This window comes from Psittacula echo (genome assembly GCF_963264785.1).
Source record: "Psittacula echo genome assembly, chromosome: 5".
Lineage (NCBI taxonomy): Eukaryota > Metazoa > Chordata > Aves > Psittaciformes > Psittacidae > Psittacula > Psittacula echo.
This window is the reverse complement of record NC_137739.1, coordinates 1421361-1449124: the sequence shown is the minus strand read 5'-3', so window position 1 is coordinate 1449124 and position 27764 is coordinate 1421361. Positions and strand designations below refer to the sequence as shown.

The following is a 27764-nucleotide window of genomic DNA, read 5'->3' as shown; positions in this document are numbered from 1 at the left end:
AAGTCTTTCCCCATCTTTCTTATAGGCCCCTTTTAAGAACTGAAAGGCTGCAATAAGGTCTCCCCAGAATGTGTGGTCCTGCAGGATGCAGCATCCCTGGGAGGGGATGCAGTGTCCTGGAGGATACAGGGTCCGGGGGGATGCAGGATCCTGGGGGATGCAGGGTCCAGGAAGATGCAAGATCCTGGAGGATACAGGGTCCCCAGGGATGCAGGATCCTGGGGGATGGAGGGTCCAGGGGGATGCAGGATCCTGGAGGATGCAGGATCCTGGGAGGGAATGTGGGGTTCTGGTGGGGAATGTGGGGTCCTGTGAGACGCAGGACCCTGGTGGACACGGGCTCCATCGCCCCTAACCCTCGCCCATTGCTGCAGGTGGCGCTGGCGGTGAAGGCGCTGCAGCGGTACCGCCTGGGGACCGACATGTCGCTCTTTGCCACGGATCAGTTCGGCGCCGAGCCCAGCGCTCCCTACCCTGGCTACCCCAGCGGCAGCGGCGTGGAGAGCACAGACACCTACCAGAGCCCCCCCTTCACCGAGACCTTAGACACCAACCCGAAAGGTTACCAAGTGCCAGCGTACTGAGGGGCGAGTCCTGCGGTGCCGTACCCTGAGCCGGTCGATTGCAAATGTATTCAGTCCCATTTCCTTCATGTGGCAAGTCAGTGCTGGGTTCCTTACTATTAGCTAGTTGTGCAGTGGATTCTGTACAGTGGTATTGGTTCTTGTCTTACCTGTCCAAGGGTTTTATAAAAGCAGTGTTCCCTCTAAGTCAGAAGGAAGGAAGGAAGGTTGGTTGCTACCGCATCACCTCCATGTGGCGAGCGATGAGGAAATCTCTGCCTGAGGCTTGGCACCGGGCTGTGCCTGGGACACCTTCTCCTGTCCAACACAGTAGCTGAGGAGCTGTTACTTATCTCGTTCTTCCAGAGCTAACACAGAACCTTGTGGTGGTGAAGGGGGGGTCAGCTCCATGCTGCTCCCACCGCAGAGCTCTCCTGTACGCGTTCCATGGCGAGGGCCAAACCCACAAAGAGAGATGAGTGGTGTCTGTGGTCCTTTCATTTGTATATAGTTGCTGTACAAAATCATCTCCACGCAAGTGGTTCACCCTTAGCTTAGGATGCCGGTGGCACATGGCAGGCTGGGGTTATGGGGAACATCCCATTTGCTTCTGTGCTTCAACAGGGCTCTGGTTGAGGATGTGAAAAGCGACTGTTGGAAGCTGGAAACCAGCTCAGCAATAGGTGGCTGCTTGCTAGGAATAGGCGGCTGCTTGCTAGGAATAGGCTTTTATCAGCAGCAAATAGCTGCGTGCTGCAGTTCCACTTCTTCCCCGAGGGACTGGGACACTCTGTAGATGTACTAATGGCTTCTGGTCGGCAACGCAGAGCACTTACTGTGCTCAGACCCAGAGCTGCCAGCACAAAGGCCTCAGCAGTTCAAAGCCCAGTGCAGTCAGGAGCAGTCTTGAACTTGTGTTTCTAGACGGGGAGCAGGCACTGTTTGTCGTCAGCTGCAGCAGAACCTCAGGTGGGAATGTTCCTTGTGCCCTTGTCTCCGGAAATGAGGAATTCAGGAGAACTGGAAAGGCTTTAGAGGCTGTTGAAGTTCATTGTGAGGGGACCCCATGTTTGAAAGCAGGGGGAGAAGAGGGAATGAAAAGCTCCCAGGAAAGAGGCTCAGGTTTGGATTCAGCTGCGAAATTCCTGCCTTGGCAGAAGTGTGTAAACCCCAATAGGTCCCTGTCAGCTCCCTGCCTGCTCTCCCTGCCTCACTGGTGGCTGTTTGTCACTAAGGACTGAGCAGAGGAGCTGAGACTTGAATCCCAGCCCCATGCCTAGAGGAGGGCAGGAGTCGTGTGCTGCTTCCTGAGCGGGTGACCACCGGCCCCAGCTCTGCCTGCAGCAGGTTTTTGGTCATCATCAGCACAGCTCCTTTCTGCTGCATCCAGTAACAACAGCGACTCCATCACGAGGGGTCATCGTCAGTGACCAAGTGCGTTCCTTGAGCACTGTTCAGGCCGGGTTAAATGTGCATTTCCAGCCAGGCTGGTGCTGAGCTCCTCCCTGATGGCACCGGAGGCGCACCGGGGTTTTCCAGGCAGCATTTCCCAACCTGGATCCTCCTCCCGCACTGCTGCAGCCTCCCCATGTGTGGTGGCACCAGGACCTTGTGTCCTGCAGCGGTCCCCACCATGGGCTTTCCCCCCAGTGACAGCAGAGGAGGTGCCTTCCCCTATGGAGAAGCTTTGCACCCCCTTGGAGGCCCAAAAGCTATTGGGGTGCATTGGGCAGAGGCAGGAGTGTGAGCAAGAGATGCTGCTCTGCTTTATCAGAGGTGTCCCTTGCTTGGCTCATGCAAGGGGCAAGAGGTGACCGGTGCCAGATCCTTGCATGAAGCAGACCAGGGACACCCAAAACCCAATATTCTATAACCCTAAATATATTGGACCCTAAATATAACCCTAAATAAGGGTCTAAACTGGACCCTTTGGATGTTTCTAGAGTCAGATTTGCTGGGAGATGGAGAGAGGCAAAGGGGTTTAATACAGGGTACGGTAGAACCGTAGCAATATTTTCCTTAGAGGGAACACTGACGTTTTAGCAGCACAACCAGTAACTTGTGTTAATATTTTAGCAACAATAGAATCAATTTAAGTGTTTAAATTGATTGTACGTGAGGTAATGTCTGTTCGGTACATTGTACTTTTCTAACTATATACCTGTTCCAGAGTTTCCTTGTAACCGTAACCCACTAAAGCTCTGTCTGAGGGCGGGATGCCTCCTGCCCCCTGGTGTACCCATGCTCAATATTACAAGCTCTGAATGTACGCACCGAGGCCTGCGTTGCCTTTCTTTCCCCCCTCCCTGCTCCCATCCTCTGCCGGTGGGGACCAGAAGGGACACCCCCCCCCCCCCCCCCCCGTGAACGCTCTTGTGCCATCACTGACCTTGGGAGCAGCAGCGGGGACACGGGACGAGTCCAGCAGGACGAGGTGTCTGCGGTCAGCAGCAATCACAGCTCCCAAAAGGCAGTGTTCAATCACCCGTAAGTGGCAGTGAGGACCTGGATGTGTTTTGCTGGCAGGAGAAGAAGATGAGGAGAAGGAGGAAGGGGTTTGAGCATCCAAGCGCAGCAGGAAGGCAGGATTACTCCTTGATTAAATGGGAGCTGGGAATAACGTGTCCAACCACATCAACAGGCGCCTTGAGGAAGCTTCACCCTCCAAACCGTCAGTCCCCATTGAGGGAGGGGACAGCATTGCAGCGAGGTATATGGGAAGGATCAGGCTGCTCTGCAGGCAGCAGGTACAGGCAGGCAGCCCACAGCTGGTGTGTTTTCCACCATCAGCCCGTTGAAGCTCTCAGCCAGGCAGGACCGCACAAGCCATCATCACTGTGGTACCACAGCACACCCCTCGCATGGAATCCTCCTGCTGGGCTCTCCATGAGTTCCCCCAGCATCCACGCCTGCCGTGCTGGGTGTTGCTGTCACCCAGCGGCGTGTTGTGACCTGTCAGGCAGACCGGTGTGCACAGGTACAACCTTACAGGTAGAGCTGGGCCCATCGCTGTGATAACTGTGGTGCGTTATCTGAGGTACAAGTATGTGTAACATCAATCTCTGCACTTCCCTCTCCCCTTTCTTTACCCCCCTGCCCACTTGCATTGGTACAGCAGCACTGCCTGCCTTGTCACCATCCACACCATGGCCTGAAAGGACACCAGGGCTATGCTGTCCCGTGGCCCCTTGGCTCTGCTGGAGCTCTCCAGCTTGCCAGGGCAGGGCTGTGCTGCTCTCAGCTGCCTGGTGCTGAGCTTGGGCGTCAGGAGCAGAGTTCAAACCAGCCTGGACCTCCCCTGGAGATGGGGCTTCAAATGGCCTCATGCTGGGAGTGTGACAACGCAATTCCCCAGCCCCAAAGTTAACCCAACACGGGCTTTGTGCATTTATTTGAAGCATAGTAAGAGCTTTGAAAGCATTGGAATTTTCCCAACATTTTCAGCCATTCCTACCCAGGTGGAAGCTTTGCTTGACTGAGAACTTAGCACCTGCATTAGATGGTTCTGTATCATGCAGCTTGAGCAGACCCTCCTTGCTGTCCTGCCTACAGGCCATTGGGCTTTCAGCACCTGCACCCACTGCAGGATGAGCTCCTCATCAGCTCAGTGATGATTCCAGCATTTCCTTTCCATTTCTGTTGACCAGCAATTCCTTACGGGAGGATTCACAGCCTCCTCCCTCTGCAGCCAGCCCTCCATGGCTACAAGGTCACTTAAACAACACTAAGCCAAGCGCTGCCATGGTCCAGTCCTTAGGAAATCACATCATGACTGTGGTGGGCTCAGTCTTTCCCTCAGGAAAAGCTCCTGTAGGCATTTGTAGGCTTCCTTCCAGCCTTTGCTTTCCCAAACTATGATGGGAGAGCACCCGGGGCTGCTCCTGCTCCTTCCTTGTGCTCCTCTAGGCAGCAGCTGAACCTGTGTGTGACAGAACACCCCCTTCCCACCCTTAGTGAGGCTCAGGATCAGCCCTCACTGCATCAACCTGAACCCCACGTTCAGCTGCTGGTCCTTAGCTGCAAGAGGCCTTTACACCTCTCCTTCCTCAAGAGTCTTCCTATCAGACCGATGCCAAATGGGGTTTGCCGATGTCAGGCTGGGGTTGCAGATACCTCTGTTATGAGCAGACCGCTTCCAGGAGGCGCATTTGTCACGAACCTTATGTGCGGTGTAGTATCAAGTGTATGGAACCAAGTTACAAATGTTTACAACTTTTGTATATATTATATATATATAAAGCTATCTTTTGGGGGAACAAGCTGTGATGATGGATTTCCAGTGTCCGTGTACCCACTGCAACTTATTTTCAATAAAGACTTTAAAACCCAATCGAAGCGGCCTGGAAAAAAACCTGTGGTCATCTTTTATTTCATCAGGTGAGCACAAGGAGCAAGGGAAGTGGAGCTTGATCCTCAAGGAAAGGTACAGCCAAGGGGGAATAGTGGCTGCTGATAAGGAAATGAATTGGAAAGCAAGGGAAGAGGGTGAGAGAAGCTCCCCTGAACTTCCCAAAGTGAAGGAAGCAATGGGAGCAGAGCTCCTGTCACACACTCATGCGTCTCATGCAGCCAAAGAACCCTCCCCAGCCCATTTCAGGGCCCCTGTGCGCTGAATGCAGCACATGCAGGTATCCAAAACAGTCTGAAATTATCCAGGAAAGAAACCAAAAGCACTTCGCAGCAAGCAAAAAAGAACAAGGATAAGGCAAGGAGAACCTCGTGTAGCTCTTGGAATGCTCCAAGCTCAATGTCATAGAAACGATCCTTAAGAAAAGCAGTGTTTTGTCACTAGAACTTTCATAAATTAATCTCATCTTTATTCCTACGTGTTATAAAGAACTAAACCTGGTCTGGAGGGACAGGACAGAGGCAGACACTGAGGTACAGCTACGGAGGGAGGGCTCCCGGCACCCGCTGCTGCTGGAGTTGGAACTTCAGAGCATGAAGAGATTCCCCTCTTGGCTGTGAGTGGTGGGATTAAGGGATGCTGAGCAATGAAAGCAAGGCTGCTCCAGAGCAGTGGCACCAAGGCAGGGCCAAGCTGGACAAATGATCCTTGGGTAGCACAGAGCACTGGAACCAGAGAAATGCACTTCAAGGCACTGCAGATGAACACGGTGAGTGATCAGCAGCATTTAATGGCCCAACGCGCTGTGGTCTGGAGCTCCCACCATTAATACAGGCAAGAAATGAGGAACATGGCAGTAATTAAATAAAATCACTGTGAAGTGCTTTACAGGAGGTAAAACCTCAGCAATACTCTACATGCAGTGCTACAAAAGAAGATTCTGTAAAGAACAGGGTAGGTAAAAGGGCAGAGACAACTTCAGGTCTTCCCCTTCAGCTCAGCACTTGATCAGTTCCATTCTTCAAGCAGCAGAATGGATTCTGGTTTCAGCCAGGAATGTTTTGCTCCTGCTGTTCCGTGGCTGTTGTGGTCTTATCACCAGCGAGAAGCATCTCTTCTGCCCTCTGTGCCCCTGCCTGCTGTGATCCTTGTGGTCACACAAGCAGCACAAGAAGAAAAGGATATGATAAAGGAAGCCACTTTTGTGTCTGTTATTTCAGTGATTCATCATCTTCCCCCAGAGCCCCCAAAGAAAGAAAGAAAACCCCCAAACCAGATGCTCATTCCCCTACTGTGTCCCCTGCCCAGTCTTCAGATCAGAGAGTATTTTCCCAGCTATTGCATGTTACAGGAGGAAGGTGGCCCTTCCCTGCCCACCCGGCGCTTGGAGCCTAATTCTACCCAGGCATTTTGGAAGCTCAGACTTTGGCTGCTCATCAGCTCCGGCGCAGTCCAGTGATCCCTTTGCATTTGTGGAGCACACCGAGGGCTCTCCAGCGGTGGTTTCCCTGCGTGTGACTAATCCAGCACCGGCTCTCGGCCGCGCTACGCTGCCAAACCTCATCCCAAGGAGCACACCTCCACAGACAGAGCCTGCTTTATTGGTCACCGGGAAAGCTAACTGACGATCCTGCTGATGGCTTCTAAGGATGGGAACTCCTCATCCTCCATATGCAAAGCGTTATGGGTGCCAACGTCCTGCTGGGTCAGCACTTGCTGACACGTCGGGCAGATGGAGCAGTCGAGCTCGGCGTTGGAGTCCGTTTGCCAAACATTCCTTTTGTTCTTTTTGGGTTTGCTGGAGCTTTGTTTCTCTTTGAGTCTGAAGTCGTTGTGAGCAGAGAGCAGCTCCTGCTGCTTCGCCGTGTCCGGCAGCAACACCAGCAGCTCCTTAAAGATCTTCCTGAAGTTCTCCCCAAGCAGCTCCCGGCAACTTCTGTAATACTGGGCTGCAGAAATGAGACCCTTGGGTGGAAACAGAGCTGGATTAATGAGAGGACAGGAAAACCAAAGCCACGGATGTATGAAGGCCCCAGTGGGATTCACTCCTTGCACAGAGGAAGGTCCCAGCCCCCGGGGGCTCCTGCTCACTCACCTGCCTGAACTGCCCCGAGTGAGTTTTAAACTTATTGAACTTGGACTCATCGCTCTGCAGGAATTCCTTAATGGATTGGATGAGCTGGATGTTCCTCTGCTGGAAGTTTTCAGGTATCAGGTATGACCCATGACAGGATTTTGGCCTGGAGTTGGGAAGACCAGAAGTGACTCTGACATTGCTTCGTGTCGTACAAAGATATAGAACGTAATACAGGTTCACAAGATCCCAGACTGGTTTGCGTTGAAAGGGAGCGTAAAGCTCATCCAGTTCCAGGCCCCTGTCATGGGCAGGGACAGCCTCCACTAGAGCAGATTGCTCCAAGCACATACACAAGGTATCTATTACATGGCTGTTCTCTTCCAGAAGACGCATCCCTTTTCTCCACCCAACTACACGTGCAATTGCTGTTGGCAGCACAAAGCTGCCTTAACAGGACAATGAAATGCATCCTGTGGGATTACTGTATCAGATTCCAGCTCTGCCTGGAGAGAGTATTGCAAATGCAAGTTTAACACAGCTTTGAGTAGCAGCTTTGTAAGTGAGGGTCACTAAAAGACGTGAGCAACAAAGACTGCACCATGAATAAACCCAAACAGATCAATGCAGATCTCTCGATTAAAGTCACACCAATCTTCCCCATCCCTTTTCCTATGAACTCATCTCTCTACCCCAGCAGACACCAACTCATGGAAAGCTCAGAACAATGAAGGTATTTAGGGGTCACTAAGGAGAATGGGCTGCAGCTCCTCACTCCTGGGCCTCAGACACAATCACTGGAAAGGCTCAGAAATATCCTGAAGCTGCAGATACTCAAATCTAGAAGGGACTCAGGTCTGAGCTGCCCCTTTGTGCAGGTTTTCATCTCCTCAGATCTGCCTCCACACAATGCCCGTGCTTCCTTTTCCACAGCTCTCCTGAATCCAGCCCCCAGCAGCCACAGGACTCCCAATGGGAATCAGGAAGCCTTGGCCTGTGTCAGGACCTGCTTTGAATAACCCCCTCAGAGTGTTTCATGCGTTGTTTGAAGCCCACAGAACAGAACAGAGATGTAATGTGGAAAGTAACTCTATCCCAAAGGACTTCTACTTACTCTTTCAAAGACGTAGTGACAGGTTCAGTGATGTTGGTGGATGGAATAACAGCAAAACCTGGAGGGGGTTTACTAACAGGCACCGACAGTCCCGGAGGTGGAGGAGGATTCTTTAATAGCACCACAGTGTTAAAGCCTAAATGAAAGCAGAGAAGGGGCAAGAAGTTAGAGCACCACCATCTACAATCACCTCCAGTGGGCTGGTGCACTCTCCAGAATGACTAAGCCCTGCAGGCATCTCTATTGGAAGAAACCTGAGAAGTAGAGGTGGAAATCTGCTGCCTTAACAGCCAGGTCAAGGAGCAGTGCGCAGTGCCTGTTACTCTACAGGGAAAGTGCTTTAATTATTAATCTAGATTTTCAATAGAAAATAATATCAAAACGCCCAAACTCACAATGAAAAGCACTTTTGCATTAGTGAAGTGACTCCAGAAGTCACCCCAGCACGAGGCAGCGTGTGCTGTAGCAGTATCTGCAGAGCAGCACAGGCAAAATGGCTACGCAGCATCTCCTGATGGGCTGCTTTCATCACAGCCATTGTAAAAGTCACGTTTGATGCTGTGTTACTCCAGCTCTACATGATTATAGCACTGCTAAAAGCAAGGGCATTAAATCTCTGCAAGCACAGAAGGAAAGTGACCAAGGAAGCCAAGTGACAAGTGCCAGCAGGCACTGGTCACAGGCACTGAGATGCCCTTTGCCTGCAGGGGCTTCCAACCTCGCTGGTGAAGCAGAGCAGCACAGATGTGTCTGTCATGACTCAGAAAGCAGTGACAGGTAAAGGCTGCTCATGTGTGAGCACTCCCAGACAGCAGACACCTCAGAGTCTCCCACCATTGCCACTGCTTCAACTATGATTCAGAGAGGACATTCAAGCTCTTCTACGTCCCCCAGGCTGCCTTTTTGACTTCAAAGCCTGATCCAGACACGGTGGCAGAGCTGCTCCTCACACAGAGCCAGGAGGAACAGTTTGTATCTCATCCACATCCCACGCTTCTCTCAGCTACCTCCAACCAAAGCTCACCATGCTCTGGAGCGCTTACCTGGTGGTGGGGGCATTCTGGCTGATCCTGAGCTCCCAAGAGCTGGGAAGTCTTCCTGAGGTAAAGGGCATTTGTTAGTCACTGTGGGCTTTTTAAGGCCAGGGGGCTCTTTGGGTGTACTACAGACCACTAACGGCTTCTCTGAGTGACCATTCACAACGGCTGTGGGTCTGTCAGGGTTGTGAAGAGCAGAGGACGATGCACTTGAGGTCTGCTCTGCTTCTGGCAGCTTTTCAGTGGATGCCCTGGGGAAGGCTGTCTCCTGTGACAGGCGTGGGGACGATGGGCTCTGCTTCTCAACCCCCACCTTCTTCTTCTTGCTCACTTTTGTAAAGGTTTGCGAGGTAGAAGCTGCCAGCAGGGATGACACGTCAAACATGGTTGGTGTGTTTCTGATCTCCTGGGTTGTCAGGCCACTACCGCTGTCTTCATCATCTGACTGTGAGAGTTTATTGCTTTTCTTACTTCCTTTAGTGCTGTTCAAGGAGGAGGAGGGTTTTTTGACTATCTGACTTACACAGGGGTTACTAATGGCTTTGACCACACTCTTACTAGAACCATTGTTCCACGCAGATGTAATGTTAGTTACTGTTTTATTGTTAGGCCTCATTTTGGACACCAGAGCTGGAAAATCCTCCTCTTGGAAAGCCGTTTTCTTTGCAGCCGTTGTATAGGTCAAAGACATCCCAGAAGAGATAGTGGGTGCTGCAGAGGATGACAAGCTTGGGAAATCTTCCTCTTTAAGCTTAACCACTGCTGGCTGGGAAGAGCTGTAAGAGAGGAAAAGCACGTCTTGTTACACCAGTGCTGCAGAGACAGCACCACTCCGACAGGCAGCTCCAGACCTCTGCACCCTTCCTCTATCACTGAGGGGGGGCACAACTGACCCAGTGTTACAGGATGCAAATGTGCTCAGGCTTATGTTTGAACAGTGTCTGGAATGGGTGTCCTCTTGCTGGGTCACCAGGACCATGACAGCACCCCTCACCCTGACCACACTGCTGTACACACAGGCGCAATTGAGCTGCCACATCCTGCAGAGACACTGCTCTAATCATCACCCCTTTCAGAAGGTGAGGACTCTCAACTCCTTCAAGATAAGCTACAGCGTTACAATGGCTGGAATGGAGAACATGGAGAACTTCCCACCACCAAAGGATCAAGCAACAACTGCTGGCATTCATGTGGGTGACCAGCACAGAACAGCTTGAGGCAGAAGGGGACCAGGGCAGGGGGGAAGCATTTGTGGTTTAAGTGATGTGTACAATTACTCTCTCCAGAAGTGCTCAACACCAGGAAGTTTCTAAGTCTGCTTTCTCCTGGCTGCAGCCTTGCCCAAACTTACCCTTGTAGAGGTCCCGCTGCTGAACCGATGGCTGGAAAGTCATCCCGGCTTAAAGCACCATTAGCAGCTGCTTCTTTTGGAACAGGAACAAAAAGAGCAAAGAGACATTTTGAACTCAAACCCATTCACTTTGGAGCGGAGGCTATCAATGAACATGACAGCAGCATTAACAAGTCCTATTTTCAGCAGCTGGTGATGTCATTAATGGTGACATTCCAAAGGAACAATTTCAATCCGTGCATCACCACTTCCTTCAATTAAGTGCATTCACCATTATGTCACCCTGTCCTGGCTGCAGCTTTCATGCTACTTAACATGAGCAAAGGGTTCATATCAACCAAGTACTTTGTGAGGGAACCTTCTACAGACCAAGAAGCCAATGCCCCAGCACTCCTGGCTCCTCATCTCTGCCAGCAGTCAGCACTCAGCTGCCTGCATAGGGTCAGGATGTTCATCAGAGCCTCAGTGCTCCATCTGATGGATGCCAATGCTCCTTTGTTTGGAAAGCTGCTCCTTGGAGCAGTCCATCGCACCTCTGCTGCACAGATGCCCAAGCTGCTCAGCAATTAGCTCCTGGACAGTCATTTTGTATCAAAACATAACCCATTCCCATTTAGATTTGCCTTAGAATCCAAATCCCATGCTGTGGACTCGTAACACGCACACAGAAGAGGTTGGACGGGCCACTGGCAGAGACAACCTTGCCTGTTATCCCCAGCTGAGCTGCACCATTAACCACAGAGCACAGAGCCCATACTTAAGGCATATAATCTTTAAGTGAAATCCTGGTATAGGAACAACAAACCAGTGGTAAATGCATTGGAGCAACACTAATATCAAAACACCACTGCGTTGTATCTATTTGGGGCAAACTGGACGTGGGTCAAACCAGTTAAAGGTTTGCTTTCATCAGTTATAAACTTTTACTGGGAGTAACTTGTACTCAAGAAAGCAGAAACTCAGCTTCAGCACCACAATAAATCAGTTCTTATGTGCTAGAGCAGGAAATGGCAATTCATACTGTATCAGTTTGGATGGAACATCACACATACTGTTGGACATTAACTGCATCTGAGATTTCTACCCAGCTCCACTTCAAGTATAACCTGCTGCAGGAATCCCAGCCCACTTGGACACATTCCACCACAATTCCATGTTGTTGGATTTAAGGTTCTGCATAGCTCTATCCACATCCACCAGCTTTAGAGAACCCTGCATGGCATTTCCTGCTTTCACCAGGCTGATCTCCAGACCCATCCCGCAGCACACGGTGTTCCACACTAACCTGTAGCATCATTTGAAGACTTTGGCACACATTTGGAGCTGAGCACCTCAGAATCCCTCACGTCCTCCTTTCTGCCTCTACTGCTGCTGTCCTCCTTGTCTTCCACCCGTTTTTTCTCTTCTTGCCGTTTAGCTGCCACAGAGGCCCTGACTGCGGCTGCAACGTCTCTGTCTTCCTCCTCCCTGCAGGACAGGGCAGATTTTCTCGGTCAGACTCTAAGCATCAACAAGCAGCTTTGTTTCACTCCAGCTCTCACCTTTCCAGTCAGCTCTGGCGCAGGGTCTGAGAAGGCTCAAACAAGCCCACGCACTCCAACAACCCTAGCACCAATGGGTGAGACAGGCAGCACTAACCCCCTGGATTTATAACCTTCTACATGTGCTAATAACAATCCAGGCCAGAAGAAACTGGGGTGAACTCAGAGGCAGTACCTGTGGATACCCATCTCTCCCATTCATTTTCAAACATGAAATCGTATTTGTAGGCCACAGTAATTCTTTGAAACACGGTTTGTCAGGAACTCTTCACACATGCACGATCCACATGTGACACTAACATACAAGTGGTTAGAGATGGACTTCCTCCACCAGTGAAATCACCAGTAACGATCCAGCCACAAAAAGAAGGCTAGATGTGTAGTCTGTACAAAGCACAAAGTAAATCCACTTGGACCAAGCACGTAGTCAGCACGCAGGCATGGACTGAAATCTAGTTCTGCTCTCAGCTAATGATTCAGTAGGGAGGCCTCTGAATTTTGTACTCACTCCCTTCCTACTGGTGCACCCAAACATTGTTAATGGGTAAGTAAAAGACACACTGTGCTACTCACCTCTTGTATCTCCAGCTGCCTCTTCTGTTCTGCTGGCTTCCTCGGCCACCCAACCTGGCTGACCTCCCTTGCCTGTTGTACCTGTCAACTTCCTCATAGTCCTCTCCACTTACAACACCTAAACAGAAGGGATGGTTGATCACTGTCAGTTATTTCTCTGGGCATAAAAGTTATTAATCTGGGCATTAACTCAGTTATTAGTCAGGGCATCACACCCTACCTGAAAAAAGCAGAATTACTCCAGTACAAACAAGTCTATCCTGATTTCTTTCTGATGAGTAAGCAGTCTGTATAGCCTTCAGGATTGCTGCATATTACAATACAGTTTGCATTATATGGATTTATTGTAACCTGTGAGGTGAGTTTTGAGTCATTTTGGTTTTATGCAGCTCTCTATATACAGTTCCACAAAGAAGTTATGTATCTATTCATCTCTGCACACATAAGTGGATATGCTACTCTGGCCTCATGGTCTACGTTCATCACTAAGTTTATGTTAAATGTAACAGAAGTCGTTCATATAATTACAAACTGGAGAAGGAAGTCAGCAATTTTCCTAAAATTATGTATCTTCATTAAATCCATAAAAGGGGAAAAAATTGCAATGATTCAGGTAGGAAGAGACCTCTGGTGTCATCTGGTCCATTCCCTTGCTCAAAGCAAGGCCAGCTCTGACACTACATGAGATTGCCAAGGGTCCTTCAAGTTCCTCTGCAAGGACCATCTGCAACCTCTGAGGGTGCTGTCCCAGGACTTGCCCACCCTCTTTGCACAGAAACATTCACCAGATGTCCTTGAAAACCCCTCAAAGCAGTAGAATGAACGTGTTCCCGTCCACCTCATCCCCACTCACCCTCGTTCCTCCTCTGGTGCCGAGGAGCGTAGTTGAACTGCAGGTCTATCTGCCGGTTCTGCCTGGCCTCTGCCCTGTTCTTGCTGTGGCAGGCTGTTTTGTGAGCTTTGTAGTCTATCTCGGTGCGGAAGGCGTGGGTGAACTGCTCCGTGCTGCACCGGCCCTCCTCGCAAAGGAAGTGCTTCTCACGGAAGTGCTCCCGGAGGTATTCGTAATCGCTGGGAAGAGAAGAGGCTGAGTTCAACCTTCCCAACACACTCTACGGATGCTGTATGGCCCCTCTAACAAGGTGAAGACAAGTCATGGTGGTTGGTTCTTTCTTTATTCCCAGGCAAGCTTTCAACTAGCACCACTTGTGTACAGTCAACACAGACCTTAATGCATAATTCCAGAAGTTAACCTGAACCTACTGGCCAATACTCATTGCATCCAGCTGCACATAAGGGACGTATTTCATACAAGAAAGCTTCTATCTGGTTTGCATTGAATTGTGGAGCATTAGAGTTAACACACTAAGCTGCAGATAGCTGCTGCCATGCCGCAAAATGCAGCTTTTTATGTTTAACATTAACAAAGACAACTTGAAAACATGAACAGACAGAAAGTGATTCCTCTGCTGTTGGGTTGAGGAACAGAAGAGACTGCAGCCAACCTGTTCATGTTCCTGCCCTCTGTCTCCAAGCACTTCCTCCCCCCCAAATCCAAAGGAGATCCAAGCAATCTTCCCTCAATATTTTAAGCTGCAGGAAGAGGAATAAGCTCTTGCACGAACCTGTAGTATTCCTGAGCACCATCGGAGTCACAGAAATGACAAAAATAATGATCTCTCCTGAGGTGTTTCAGTAACTCGTCATTATCCAGGTACCGCTCATCACAGAATTTACACAGGGGGTGCCCGCGGTGGGAGGTGTCATCCGGATCCCCATGGATCCGATGGCGAGCCAGGTCCTTTCGGGAATACCATTTCCGTTCATATGTAAAGATCTGGAGAAATAGATATATATGTATTACTTCTTGGGAACAGAGACCTAACTGGAGCAAGCTGGGCTGTGCACAACCTGTTTGCTTGCAGGAGCAGAAGATTCCCTTCAGAAGGATGCAATTTGCCAACCGACACCTCAAGCTTTCAGGGAATAGGAAACAAAATTCAAGTGATAGATCCAGATTAAATCCAACTTGCTTTTCAGTTTGAACACTGGAGTCAGACCTGGTTCATCTTTTCCCCTTTCACATTTCTTCTGGTGTATTAACATAATGCAGCAAACTAAATTATAATCTCTGGTGGGGAAAACTCCTAAACATGTCTTTATGAACATGCAGTGCTTTGCATATTTGAACTAAAAAAGCCCACAAACCACAAGTGAGCTCTTTTACTTTCCTCACATGGCAACTACCCCAAGATAGCTACATGCAAAGGATACAGGGAGCAAACCTTGTGTTATCACCCAAGCCAACCTTCTGTCCCTACCAACACACAAGCTATTTTGGTAGGACGGGTTCTGAAGATGCCAGAAAGATCAAGACAGCCTTGAGAACAGAACCTTCTTCATCCCTTGCCTGGACCAGGGCTGGTGACTTGCTCTGGGAAAAGCTTTACTTGGCTTTGCTCAAGTGTAAGAGCTTCTTTTCAGTGGGAACTTTTTATCTGTGAAAGCAGAATCTCTGCAACACACTGCAATTAAACCAAGTTCTAACACAGATTGTGAGTTCTCAATGACAAACGTGTTCTGTCAGTGCTGGCTGCTTCAGCTGCCCATAGAAACACCTCAGCACCTGAGCTCAAAGGACACTGCACCCCAAAGGAGTGGTCTTGCCCCCCCCTGAGCACTTCCCTTGAATCAGCTCCAGTGATTGCAGGACCACAGGAAAGAGGCAAATCAATCCACTGAAAAAGAACCCAGGTCACTCTGATCGCTTCTGGGTCCTGTCCTTTCTAGCAGCAAACTACACCTCAGCTCTGGCATAAACCAACCGTGGCACTGCAGCATAAAGGCACTTCCCCAAGTTGGTATTGAATTGGTTTCAAAGAAAACACACAACCCCGTGTGTCATGAATTCTAAATATATGCATTCATGCATTAAATTCTCTCCTCCCACACTAAGGAATGCTGACAGCTATTAGACACAGAGGTTACCAGTCCCAGAATTCATTTAGCAGTAGCTGCTGATTTTGTCTGATGTGCAATTCAGAAGTACAAAACCCACTCCAGGTTCCACTCTAAGTGCAATTCTGACTTTGAGACTGTGAGAAAGTATCACCTGATGATATAACACCAGCCCTTCCCAGGGAAATTTGGGTGGGATTAAGACAAAGAAGAAAGGATGCTGATGGTGACGGCAAGATGAGCAGTTCTGAGGCTCAACACACATCATCTTTTCAGCCACTGACAACTCAGCTTTCCTGTAACTGTTTTATCTTGAGCAGGTTGTAAAATACATTGTGTGTGTGCACAGAGACCTCAATTGCAGGCAACAGCGAGTTTCATTTCCCAATCAAGCCAACAAGATCCAGGAAATTTGCTCTGCCCAAATAAATACAACAATGAAATAGAATTATCTTTCATTAAAGCAGTGAGATGGATTCTCATCCTGTACAGGATCTAACTGTAAATGTCACGTTGACTTTGATCTAAGAAATCAAGCCATCACTCCATGGTGCGTTCTGCTTCCTGAACTGGCACCAAACATTTCCTTCAGTTACAGTTTTAGCACCTAAAGTTGTGACAATGATAACTCTGAACAGGCATCAGATCTCTAGCACTAGAGTTGTGATAAAGTCTGCCTACAAGTCAGGATTAACTTCCCACCACACCCCTGGGGTTTGGTATTTACATGTGGAGAGGAGCCAGCATCAGAAGATTTTGAATATGCTTGGGTTTAATTTCACATTCAATGCATTGAGAACCTCCAGGCCTTCTCCATTAATCAGTTTATGGAAGAAGACAGACATAAAACAAAGCAACTGGCCTCATGCAGGCAGACAAAGGAAACTGGGTGCTGTTCAGCCATTCCCTTCTTCCTACCCCCCAAAGGACTCCTGCAGGAAGCATCCCTCCTTCCCACATGTTGAACCAGAATTATCTCACCTTTAAGTGTTTAACACAGAGTTTGCAACAGAAGAGTTCATGCTGCTTCCTCATGTGCTGTTCCAGATCTGCAAAGGTGTTGAATGGCTTCACATCTGGACACAAGGAGCATTTGTGCTGCAGCAGCTTCCTAAGGGACAACAGAGATTTCCTAGAAATGATCCAATTCCCTCTCAACAACCCCATACCTGTATCAAAACCCAAATGTTGCCTCAGTGGCAGGCGCTGTGTTTTTACAGCTCCCCAGCAATCAGTAATGAGGTTAGTGGCCTGCTTATTCCAGGAATATTCTCTCACACAGCAGGAACAGAACACAACCAAATTACACAGAGGCTTGAGCAGTAAGAGAAGAGCTGAGTGGTCACAGGGTAAGTAACAAACTGAGTGTGCTGTACCACATCTGTGCAACAAGCCCCTGGCTTAAACTGAAGACCCAACTGATGCATGCAACACTCACATCCAATTTGATTACCCTTTCTACTGCCAGAAGCTGAAGAATACAGAGAGGAGAGATGAATAGAAAAGGATGGGGGGAATAAACATAAACCCCACAGTGATTCCCACCAAGAGCTGAGGTTGCAGGGCTCAGTGGCAGACCCCATTCCCCTGCACTGGCACGGGGTTGGAACTGGCTGTGTTTTAAAGTCCCTTCCAACCCAAACCAGCCTGTGCTTCTCTGATTCTAACTAACAGCAATTCAGGCTTCACTGATTCCCACAGCAGCCATGCAAGGCATGAAAAGCCTTTCAGCAAGTTTGTTCTTGCTAAAGGAACAAAAAGCAATTTTTGTTGACAGAGCAATGTGTCAGTGAATCCAACCTTCCAGCCCCGAGGAGCTGCTCCCTTTGCCACCCCTGGAACTTAGTGTTCCCACTGACTGAGCCGCTCCGGCCTCTTGTCCCTGTGCTGTGTGTCACCACTAGCCACTCCAGCCCCACAAAACAAGCCCACACTGTTCTCTATAGCACACGTTTTCTGCCATGTAATGCAGATCAGAAAACACTGCTGCAGGGACAGGTTACAGGAAGGATGCCAGGACTCACCTGTACAGTGCATAAACATCTCCATCTGTAAAATAAATGTCATATTTCTTCTCATGCTGCAGCTGGTTAAGTGCTATTGTAGAGAAGGACGTGAGCTTCCGTCCGAAGACAACCTGCAGGACAGGCAGCACAGGATCAGTGGGAGCACACTGGGGCTGCAGCCTTTGGGGGCTGGATAAACCCCTCAGCACAAACTCTCTTTGTCCAGAACGTGCTGCAGCCTGAAGCTTGGATGGCACCTGCAGAGCTTTGGGTGAGTCACCACCCCCCAGTTACTGCTGTTCCCACCGCTGTCAGCAAAGCCACTGTGACGGCTCCTTATCAACTTCCAGCCAAGGAGCCAGCTTCCACAAAAGTGGATTAGACTGGGCTGGGCTTTGGATTTTGAACCAGATTAGCAAACACTTTTATGGTCGGTTTTGCTACTACAGTGGTGCTGAGAGGAAAGATCTTCAACAATTCAAGCCCTTCTGCAGCGAGTGCTGCCAGGAGCCCCACACTCAGCTCCCCTCTACCTGCTGGTAGGAGATAAGGCACAAACCAAACAGTGTGTAAGTGAGGAGTGACGTTACCCAGGGTCTGATAGGGAGATCACTGCTCCTGCTTCCCTTAACTACCAGGAAAGAAGAAACAAAACACTACATCTCTTCCCAAATTATCTGTACCACTGACACCGTTTAACTCCAGCTGGCAAGTGAGTACCATTCCCTTGCACTGGTGAGATGGGGGAGAAGACCAGAAAAGACCCCATGGGTTGAGGTAAGGAGAGTTTAATAACCAAAAGAAAGAATATAATAAGTGAGATAACAGAAAGAGGAATCAAACCCAAGGTGGGCAAGTGATGCACAGTACAATTGCTTTCCACCCACTGTCTGATGCCCAGCCAGTCCCCAGGCAGTGATCAGTTGCCCCAAGCCAACTCCCCCCGGTTTCTGTACCGGGCCTGATGTGCTATGCTATGGAATATCCCTTCAGTTAGTTCATGTCAGCTGTCCTGGCTCTGATCCCCTCTGGTTCTTGTGCCCCTCCTCACTGGCAGAGCAAGAGGGCTGAAATCAGGGTAAGCAACAACTACACCATCGGTGTTATCAGCGTTGCTCCCAGACTAAGCCCAAACACAGCACTAGGAATTCCATGAACTCTATCCCAGCCAAACCCAGGACAAAACCATACCCCTCCAGAGGGGACCTGCTCACCCACAGCTGCTCCCACAGACCTCCCACAGCTCAGGTCTCACACTGCAGCCATTACAGCATCTCACCCTTCCTCTGAAGCTGCTGATCTGCTCTGGTGCACCTTCCCACTTTGGGAACTGCTGGCATAGCAGCAGCAGTGCTGACAGAGCTGGAGTTACCTGCAGTAGCTCAGAAAGGCTGACATATGAATACACAATGCACCTTTCAGTCCTTACAGCAACCACTGTAACTCTAGAGATACTTACAACCTTAACAAAAGCATCTAGTTGTACAACACATGCGTGGTTCAGTCTTGTTAAATCACTCCTCTACCCTTGTTGGGATGAAATACCATGGAACAAGCCTTTTGTGTCTTGTCTTGTGGTGTTCTGAAAAGCTTACTTTACAGTTGGGCTAATTTTCAGTTAACCAAGCCAAAAAAATGCACCCAATGTGCTGAAACATGATACAGAGGATGCAAGTTTCAGTTTGCTGGATAAATCAGAACTAAGCCTAACTCCAGTTCTTTAACCAAACCTCATTTGCAGTTGGAATGCATTGCTGAAAAGGAGATTTTACCACCAGAATCCAACACGGTTCCCTACAGCAGCTCCAAGCACAGCCTCACACACCTCCTGACAGATCCTCCCAGCCTGAGCCAAGCACACAGGAGTCTACAGGTCAACAACGTAACCCTTGCTCACGTCACTGCAATGATTATGCATCCCTGAAAACACCTATTACCATAACAGGTAGATCCTGCTTTCTCCTCCATCCCAGCCTGGGCTCATCTTCATCCTTACATCTCCTTCGGACACTGCTGTGACTTCACCCACTGGGGCTATGCTGCTCTGTATAACACCACCGAGACTTGGTAGTGTTGCTCCTTGCCTCTGTCAACTCCACACACACTGGGCCAACTAAAAGACCTGATTTTAGGTCCTTCAAATACATTCAGTTCATTTAATAGCAGTTTTGATGGGATTTATACACCCCCTATCTTTGATTTCTTTCCTTGGGGCAGAGGGTGAGCAGAGAGAGCAGTGTTAGACCAGCACGTAGAGACAATGGGGATAAAAGAGCAGCGCCCTCAGAAATGACCTCTCAGTCCATTAGAACAGGATCACTTTAAACAGTTCATAAAGGAGGGGAAAGATGGCTCAAAGCGCTATCAAGCTCTCAGGATTACCAGTCCATGCACCAAGCAGGTTTGAGAACAAAGAGCAACCTCACACCTTGCTCTTCATCAGATGGGAGAAGCGGAGCAGCAGCTCCTCAGAGAATGAGCAGAGATAAAACTACTTCCATGAGCATCTTCCTGTACTGAGAGGCCACCTAATGCCCGCAGGCTAAAAACCACATCGACCCCTCTGGCCTTCACAAAGGCTGCGGATCTTCAGCCCCTCCAACCTTCTGAACACCACAAGAAGCAGCCAAAGCAAACAGCTCAGCTGGGGAGAGGTTAAGGGGAAAGCCCCCCTTCCCCTGATGTATCTGGGTTATTTCCCTTTCCCAAACCACCTCACTGTGTTGCATTCGGCGCCAGGACCAATCCTTTTACTCCTAAAAGGCTTTTTCTCCACATTACTCCTGCAAAACCAAACCCACACACGAGGATCTGCTTTTACAAACACCCTCAAACAACTTTCCTTCACGCTGCTCACTGCCGACTCCTCGGCTCCCTCCACACCGAGTCACAGCACGGGAGCGACTTCACTGAACGAATCCATCAGGAATGCTGTGACCGAGGGGAAATCCCTTTTCCAGCTCAGGCCAACAGGGGCCGGAGGCGAGGCAAGAGCCAGCCCTGAACGGACACAACGTGCGTTGTTCCCAGAGCTTAACAGCGAGTCAGGAACCGGGCTGGATGACACAGTCACCCGGGATCACGCAATGCCAGCTCCACAGAGCACGCCCTCTTAATAAACAACTAAAGACCCCCTTTTAAACGCTACTTCCTCCATGTTTTCTCCCCGACCCTCTCCTGTCCCCTCCGAACGGGGGGGTGGAGCTGAGCAGGTAGCGATAAACGCGGAACGCTCCGGGCTGGGCACGTTCCCCCCCCCCTCCACGTTCCCCTCGGTGCGTTCTACAGCTCTCGTTGCCACGGTTCCAGGCCCCGCTCTCCACAGTGTCCGGCCCGGCCCCGGCAGCCTCACCTGGGCCAGCTCCTCCCGGCACACCGCGCAGTACCGCACGCCGCAGAGCGCCCGCATCCGCACGGAGCAGCGGTAGCAGATGGGGTGGTCGCAGCGGCCCAGCGCCACCACGTCCAGCTCCCCGCAGCACAGCACGCACGGCCCGTCCGCCGGGCCCGCCGAGGCGGCCATGGCGGCGCCGACCCGCAGAGGCCTAGGCCCCGCACCGCCTAGCAACAGCCCGCACCATCGAGAGGCACGCCTAGAGCGCCGCTCGGCTCAGCCACCATAGAGACGCGACCTCGCGGATCAGCCGGCTTTGACTGAGCACCGAGTCTCCACCTAGAGCGGCGCCTCACTCCCCTCGGCCGGTAGATCGCCACTCCTCCTGACGTCACCGCACGTCCGCCAGCGCCGAACCATAGAGCGGAAGGCACTCGACCATAGAGAATCGGCGCCTGGAGCGCCCCCCGCGCGGAGCCCCTCTAGCAGGGTCTCTATGGTCTCCCTCAGACGGAGGCGGACCTCGGGTGCCGGTGCCGGTGGCGGCCGAGCAGCCGGTACAAGGTGCTTTGGACACAGGGGATGTGGTGGGGTTGGTGTCCCATAGATGGGTTGGGAAAAAGCCTGTTTAAAAGTGTACCTGAAACTGCGTGGAAAGTGGGATAGTGAGTCCAGAGGCGGCCACGGAGCTGCTGCGAGGGCTGGAGCAGCTCTGCTCTGGGGCCAGGCTGAGAGAGCTGGGCTGGGTCAGCCTGGAGAAGAGAAGGCTCCTGAAGGGGAGACCTGAGAGCAGCTCCAGTGCCTAAAGGGGCTGCAGGAAACCTGGAGAGGGGCTTTGGACAAGGGCCTGCAGGGACAGGCCAAGGGGAATGGCTTTAACCTGCCAGAGGGGAGACTGAGATGAGCTCTTAGGCAGAAGCTCTTCCCTGTGAGGGTGCTGAGGCGCTGGCACAGGGTGCCCAGAGAAGCTGTGGCTGCCCCATCCCTGGCAGTGTTCAAGGCCAGGTTGGACACAGGGGCTTGGAGCAAGCTGCTCCAGTGGAAGGTGCCCCTGCCCGTGGCAGGAGGTTGGAACCAGATGAGCTTTAAGGGCCCTTCAACCCAAAGCAGTCTGGGATTCTGTGATGTTGCACCCATTAGAACAGCACCACAAATGGCCGCTGCTCATGTTGGTACAGTCAGAGCATGACCTGTGCTGCCCGTGGTGATTCACGCATCCAGTACCTGAACAGCTCTCCGAGCTTTCAGAGAGAGTGAAGCGGAACCAGAGTTAATCATTGACACATCCCATTAGTTGGGAGATAAACGTATGTTCGTGCACCCGCTTTGCCGGTTGGTTTTGTATTTGAAAGGTCTGTGTGTTGCTGTTGGGGTGGGAGGTGGGAACTGCAGCTCCTTAAACAGAAGAGGGTGCTCCAGGAGCATGGAGAACAGCGCTGGCAGCGGCTCAGTAGCCATGTTCCTCTGGAAGTAAGGGAGAAAAGCACAAAAGCTCGTTTGGGGGCAGCACAGAGGAAGAGACAGAGTTTTCCAAACTTTAAGATCTCCCACCTTTTTCTTTCCCAGATTCCCACTAAATGACCAACGTGGCGCCAGTTTCCTTTCCCCGTGTGAAAAACCAGCGCAGATCCCTGTGAAACACGGAAGTTCTGCTGCTGGATCTACCCGAAACGTCTCCAGAAACACCAGGCTCCTGTTGTGCCACGTCACCACGTGTGTCACCCGCTGAGCAAACATTCCTGGAGTCCTGTCCTCTGAGTCAAGGGCTGCCGGTGTCCCAGGACTGCCAGAATGACCCCATTGTGGTGGGTGCCTCCCGTGACCCACAGAGCTGGGGCTACGGGATGAGCACAGCAGGATTCCAGCTCACTCTGAGCAGGTCAGTGCTCAGCTGATTCATTGCCATGACATAAGAACCCTTAAAGACAAACCATCCCAGCATAAACTACAGTTTTTAGGAAGGCGAATGGAGACAAACCACATTGAGTGACACATTAAAACATACAGTAAATTCCAAGGATGTGCTTGGGCACATCGTGTCTTGCTCAAGATGTGACAAGCAGCTTATCCTTGTCATTCCTCAGGATGGTAAGGACAATCTTTATCATTCAGATCTGCTTTTTTTTCTACCGAATTCCTTGTCATTTGAGTTAAAAGATGCTCCTCATTTTCTTTGAGGCATAAATGATCATTTTAGGACAAAGAAGCACAGAAAACACAGCGGAGTTCATTAAAATGTACGATGGTGTTGTCTAGTCCAGCACCAGCATCATTCAACAACATCTGTGCTCTAAAATAAATTAAGTAATAGGTTTGATACGTGTTTTGGAAAACAGATAAATGAATTTGGCTTCAACAGGTAACACTTTCTCCTAAAAAGACCCGTTTATCCCACTCCAGAGTTGAGCAGATAATACAGATCTCTCTGATAATCAACGTTAAAGTGTGTTTGGTGGAGTGCTATTAAATAATGAGGAATGGCTGAGGTTGGTGGCTGTAATCACTGCAGGAAATGTTCCCCCTCCCCCCTGGAATTAATGATACTGTTGAAAATGTTTTTATGTCCAAACTGCATCATTTTGGAGAGCAATTAGCAGGAGATGAGTTGGAGGCTGCAGCAGTAATGTGCTGTCTTGAGTGTCACTCGTCTATGCAATTACGCATGTCCCTCCGCGCATGGCCAGCACAGGAGCACAAACACACCTGCATCATTAGCCCTAAAAGTGACATTACTCATCACAAGGAACATGGAGACAAAGTGACTGGGCAAGACCAGGCTTTGTGCTTTCTGCCTTTCAGCTACCTGCAGGGCCAGGGGCACCAAGGACTCACTCCTGCAAAGCACCTTTGTGCCAGCATGTTTTTCCCACCCATAGCATGTGTGATACTCCTGGTGAAATGAAGCACTGGCTCTTACCTGGTGTGCTGCTGGCAGGCAGCATCCCTGGCAACTCACCCACAGGGCCATCTTTTGCTTCTTGGGTGGTATTTACAGTAGTGGGTGTGTAAAGAGGGAAACCATTGAAGGTTTTGTGTCCTTTCACAGTGCAGCAGAACTTCCATCAGCAGTGGAAGCTCACACCAGTCAGATGACACACTCCCACTAGTGCTCCATTTCAAGCTAGGTCCAGGAAATTTATCTGGAACAAACCAACATAAAGCTCAGGGGCACCTGACATAAGAAGGATATGGAGCTGTTGGAGGGGGTACAGAGCAGGCCATGGAGATGCTGCGAGGGCTGGAGCAGCTCTGCTCTGGGGCCAGGCTGAGAGAGCTGGGCTGGGTCAGCCTGGAGAAGGGAAGGCTCCTTAAGGGGAGACCTTAGAGCAGCTCCAGTGCCTAAAGGGGCTGCAGGAAACCTGGAGAGGGGCTTGGGACAAGGGCCTGTAGGGACAGGCCAAGGGGAATGGCTTTAACCTGCCAGAGGGGAGACTGTGATGAGCTCTTAGGCAGAAGCTCTTCCCTGTGAGGGTGCTGAGGCGCTGGCACAGGGTGCCCAGAGAAGCTGTGGCTGCCCCATCCCTGGCAGTGTTCAAGGCCAGGTTGGACAAAGGGACTTGGAGCAAGCTGCTCCAGTGGAAGGTGTCCCTGCCTGTGGCAGGGATTGGAACTGGATGGTCCCTTCCAACCCAAACCAGTCTGGGATTCTCTGATCCTATGGAATTACTGCTTTCTTGATGTGTGCATTCTCAGCCAGCAGAACAAAGAATTGCTAAAAAGCCAATATTCCAACTACTCACCAAAGCCTGTTTTCAACCCATCATCACTTTGAAAACTCATCCTGCAGTTGTATGTGAGTCATGGGCTTAGATTAATTTATTTTACTGTGCAAAGAGGTTTTTATAAAACTCTTCCAATGCATTGAATCATTCTTTGCTGATGACTTAAGGATGCTGGTTTATTTCTCTAGTGATTGCAAATGGAAGCTGGATTGTAGCGCTGAGTGTGACCCCAAAACATAAAGGAACATAATCATATATAATTAACTAGGATGCAGTGTGTATACTAAATACCTTGGTTGGTCCTCAGTTCTGTGTGTTGCCAGACAGGAAATGTTTCCTTTCCAAGATAAAGGGTTAATTTTGATGCTCAGGATAGTAAATTTCCCCGTTTACTTGCTAAATATCACCTAATGACATCAGAAGGAAAAGGCACTTTTCAAGTCATTTAGCCAGCAATAAATATACTTTGGAATAGTTGATAACTCTGCAGATGAGCACAACAAAACCATTTTGCTTAAAAGAGCAACAGATCAAATATTTATAGTTCGGCACTAAAATATTGTGCAAGTGTAGAGCTAAAGGTTATGCCTTGGATTAATTTCATATGCACAGCTTGATGTGGATGCGGTTTGTTTGCAGCAGGATGCTTCGTGTGTAACAGGGAAATTTGCTTCCATTTGTCAAAGTTTCTGTTAAAAGTGATAATTTCTTTCTCTTCTTTGTTTTAAATAAGCCTCAAGCAGCCTCTTACTAGCAGTGCAATCACCCAGGTACCTCTTTTGAGGGCAGATTCCAATTCACAGCCCTGACCATGTGTAATTTGGTGAGACAAGCTTTTCTGAAAAGTAATGATTCCTTAAGAGAGGGGGAGGATGACCAGGGAGGAGCAGGATCCTCACAGTCTGAAGAGTTGTATTTTAAGGCATTCATAAACATTAGCCTAGAGATAGAGTTTTATTTAGCAATGGCTTTTTGGAGGATGAGAGCAGAGTAAGTGCAGCTAACAGAAAATATAGTACTTAGATGGGAATTCAGAGCAACAGCACGGGAAAGGAACAGCATTAGGCTTTCAAGGTGAAACAAGTGTGTAAATTCCCAGAACCAGATGGATGAGTACCTCAAGAGAGCTCAATGAGCCAACGTCAATGGGCAGCAGCCAAACAGCTCCAGCTCCCTCCCTGCTCCTGCCCTGGGCGCGCTTTTCAAGTGACAAGATACATTTTCATCCCCATTTCAGCATTTCTAAAGTTTGAGAAGCTGGAGAGGTGATACGGTAACTTCGGGAGTGCAGCTCAGAGCTCCTGCCCAGCCACTCTGCTCTGAGTAATTGGATGCTTTTTGTCTGCTGCTGGGTTTTAGCAAGGTTTTAGCAATCTCACACATACAGGGACACCATGAACAGTGAGAACTGCATGTAGGACTTGAGCTTCTTGTAGATTTAGGCTTCTTGCAACACATTTGTAGCATATTTAAATCTAGTTGTAAAGCTAGTCCAGGAATAAGACTGCTAACACGCCTCCCTTTTGATATCTCCAAGGGGTTTACAAATATAGCTCTTAATCTGGCAAAGTGTTCATGCCAAGCAAAACACACTCCACCTGTGCAGCTTTGCTTGAAGACAGATTTTGTTCTCATCTCCATGCCTTAGAGCCCTCTACCCCAATTACCTTACACACGTATAATTGTGTGTACTATATACCCTCACCTAATTACATCTCAAGAAAATAGGAGAGCACTTGGGGGCTATGTGAGATTGGGATAAGAGATCTCAGAGCTGTCAAATACAAGATGCATCTCACAACTCTTTCTCCTTACAGTAAACACGCTTCAGATGGGAGCCAAATATACCCTGCACTTCATACAGCTGGGGATTAGCTCGCTTTCTATTGTAAATTACTTCTAGGAGAAAGACTGAATCATGGGCTGGGAGGAGGCTGAGACATCTGCTTGCACTGGAGACACATCTGATGGCATCTTCTCTCCCTGCTCCTTCACCTGCATTTCACATTCTCCTCTTTGCTTTTCTAAGGCAACGCTGTCACGCCACATCATCAGGATTTTTTCATCATGAATCTTTGGTGGAGTTATGTCATGTCCAAATCACTCTGTGATGACATTGCTCCAGCTTTTGAGGTATTTAGAAACTCTCAATACTCTGCCAACCTGTTGGAGGCAGAATAGGCAGAACACAGGTCTGGATGGATGGGCGATGCGATGGTTCCTGACAGTTCATCCTTTCTCCCAAGTAACCCCATCAGAGTCAGGTTGTCAAGTTGATGAGTCATGTAAGAAGTGAAGGATTGTGCCTGTAGCTCCTGAGATGATGGATAGCTTCATTAAGCTTGGGTAGGTGAGGACCCTTGTGTGGAGTGTGGTGGGCAGGGCAGAGGACCTGGGCCGGTACCTTGGGTCAGTTTTGGACTCCAGTCAATGATTCAGTTATTCCCTCTCTGTACCCTGGTTTTAAGCAGAAATAATTCCACTGACTCACCTGGGTGCAGTGGGCTTTAATTATGGGCTGTAAAGGGCTTTGAGATCCTAAATGATCGATGCCTTGAGAGTGTGTGTGATTAGTTACCCGGATGCATGTTGGGAGCTCAGGATTCGAGTGAACAAACAAATTCCTTTGGCTGCATGAAACTGTGCAAAAGTATCCTAAGTCTGGGGTGGGTTTTTAACTTAGCGCTAATGGATCCATTGTTTCAAGTAAAGGTTTCTACTGCTCTTGTTATATCATGTGTGACATTTACAGTGCTCTTTGTTCCATTAGCAGAGTAATTTGAGATAGTTTATTATCCTTTGGAGACTTCTGTGCGTGCTGTTTAACTTCCATGGGACTGGACCCTGGAAAGAAGTCTCTTAAAATAGTACAAGAGTCTAAAAATAGTGAGGAATTGTTCATTTCTTAGGAATAGAAGAATTAATTTAGTGCACTTTAATAAGATCTGCAGCATTAGGAAACACCACTTCTTGTTTCCTCTTGCTCTTCAGAGCCACCAAAGTATGCAGCAGCTTTCTCAAGAAGTCAAGGTGTGTCTTTCCTCTCAGTTGGAAATCGTAATTTGTTTGTATCAGTTCCCTTATTTCAAAGGAACAAAGAAACAGCATTTAATCAGCATGTTCTGAATCACTGGTGAAAGGAA

At 49.5% G+C, this 27764-nt stretch overlaps 2 protein-coding genes across 6 annotated transcripts in view; one reads left to right on the top strand and one right to left on the bottom strand.

Annotated features, from left to right (window-relative positions):
- Window positions 1-2833, top strand: part of SYNGR3 (synaptogyrin 3) — a 17607-nt gene extending 14774 nt beyond the window's left edge. The window contains exon 4 of the mRNA XM_080618886.1: window positions 375-2833. Within this exon, the coding sequence (XP_080475012.1) occupies window positions 375-584 (210 nt within the window). The 3' untranslated portion in view covers window positions 585-2833. The remainder of the gene's footprint in view (window positions 1-374) is intronic.
- Window positions 2834-5153: 2320 nt separating this feature from the next.
- Window positions 5154-21278, bottom strand: ZNF598 (zinc finger protein 598, E3 ubiquitin ligase). 5 transcript variants are annotated; one of them, XM_080619096.1, is made up of 13 exons: window positions 20918-21267; window positions 17584-17696; window positions 16541-16670; window positions 14227-14438; window positions 13455-13672; window positions 12602-12719; window positions 11773-11954; window positions 10488-10560; window positions 9270-9912; window positions 9143-9197; window positions 8100-8235; window positions 7007-7151; window positions 5156-6876 (listed from the first exon to the last, which is right to left on the bottom strand). In XM_080619096.1, exons 1-13 carry the CDS (start codon window positions 21086-21088, stop codon window positions 6529-6531), a joined length of 2544 nt encoding a protein of 847 aa, XP_080475222.1. In that variant the 5' UTR covers window positions 21089-21267; the 3' UTR covers window positions 5156-6528. The 5 variants fall into 5 exon arrangements, with proteins under 5 accessions (XP_080475223.1, XP_080475222.1, XP_080475220.1 ...); XM_080619094.1 differs by having other exon boundaries at window positions 5157-6876; window positions 9143-9912; XM_080619095.1 differs by having other exon boundaries at window positions 5157-6876; window positions 9143-9912; window positions 10488-10557.
- Window positions 21279-27764: the final 6486 nt, after the last annotated feature.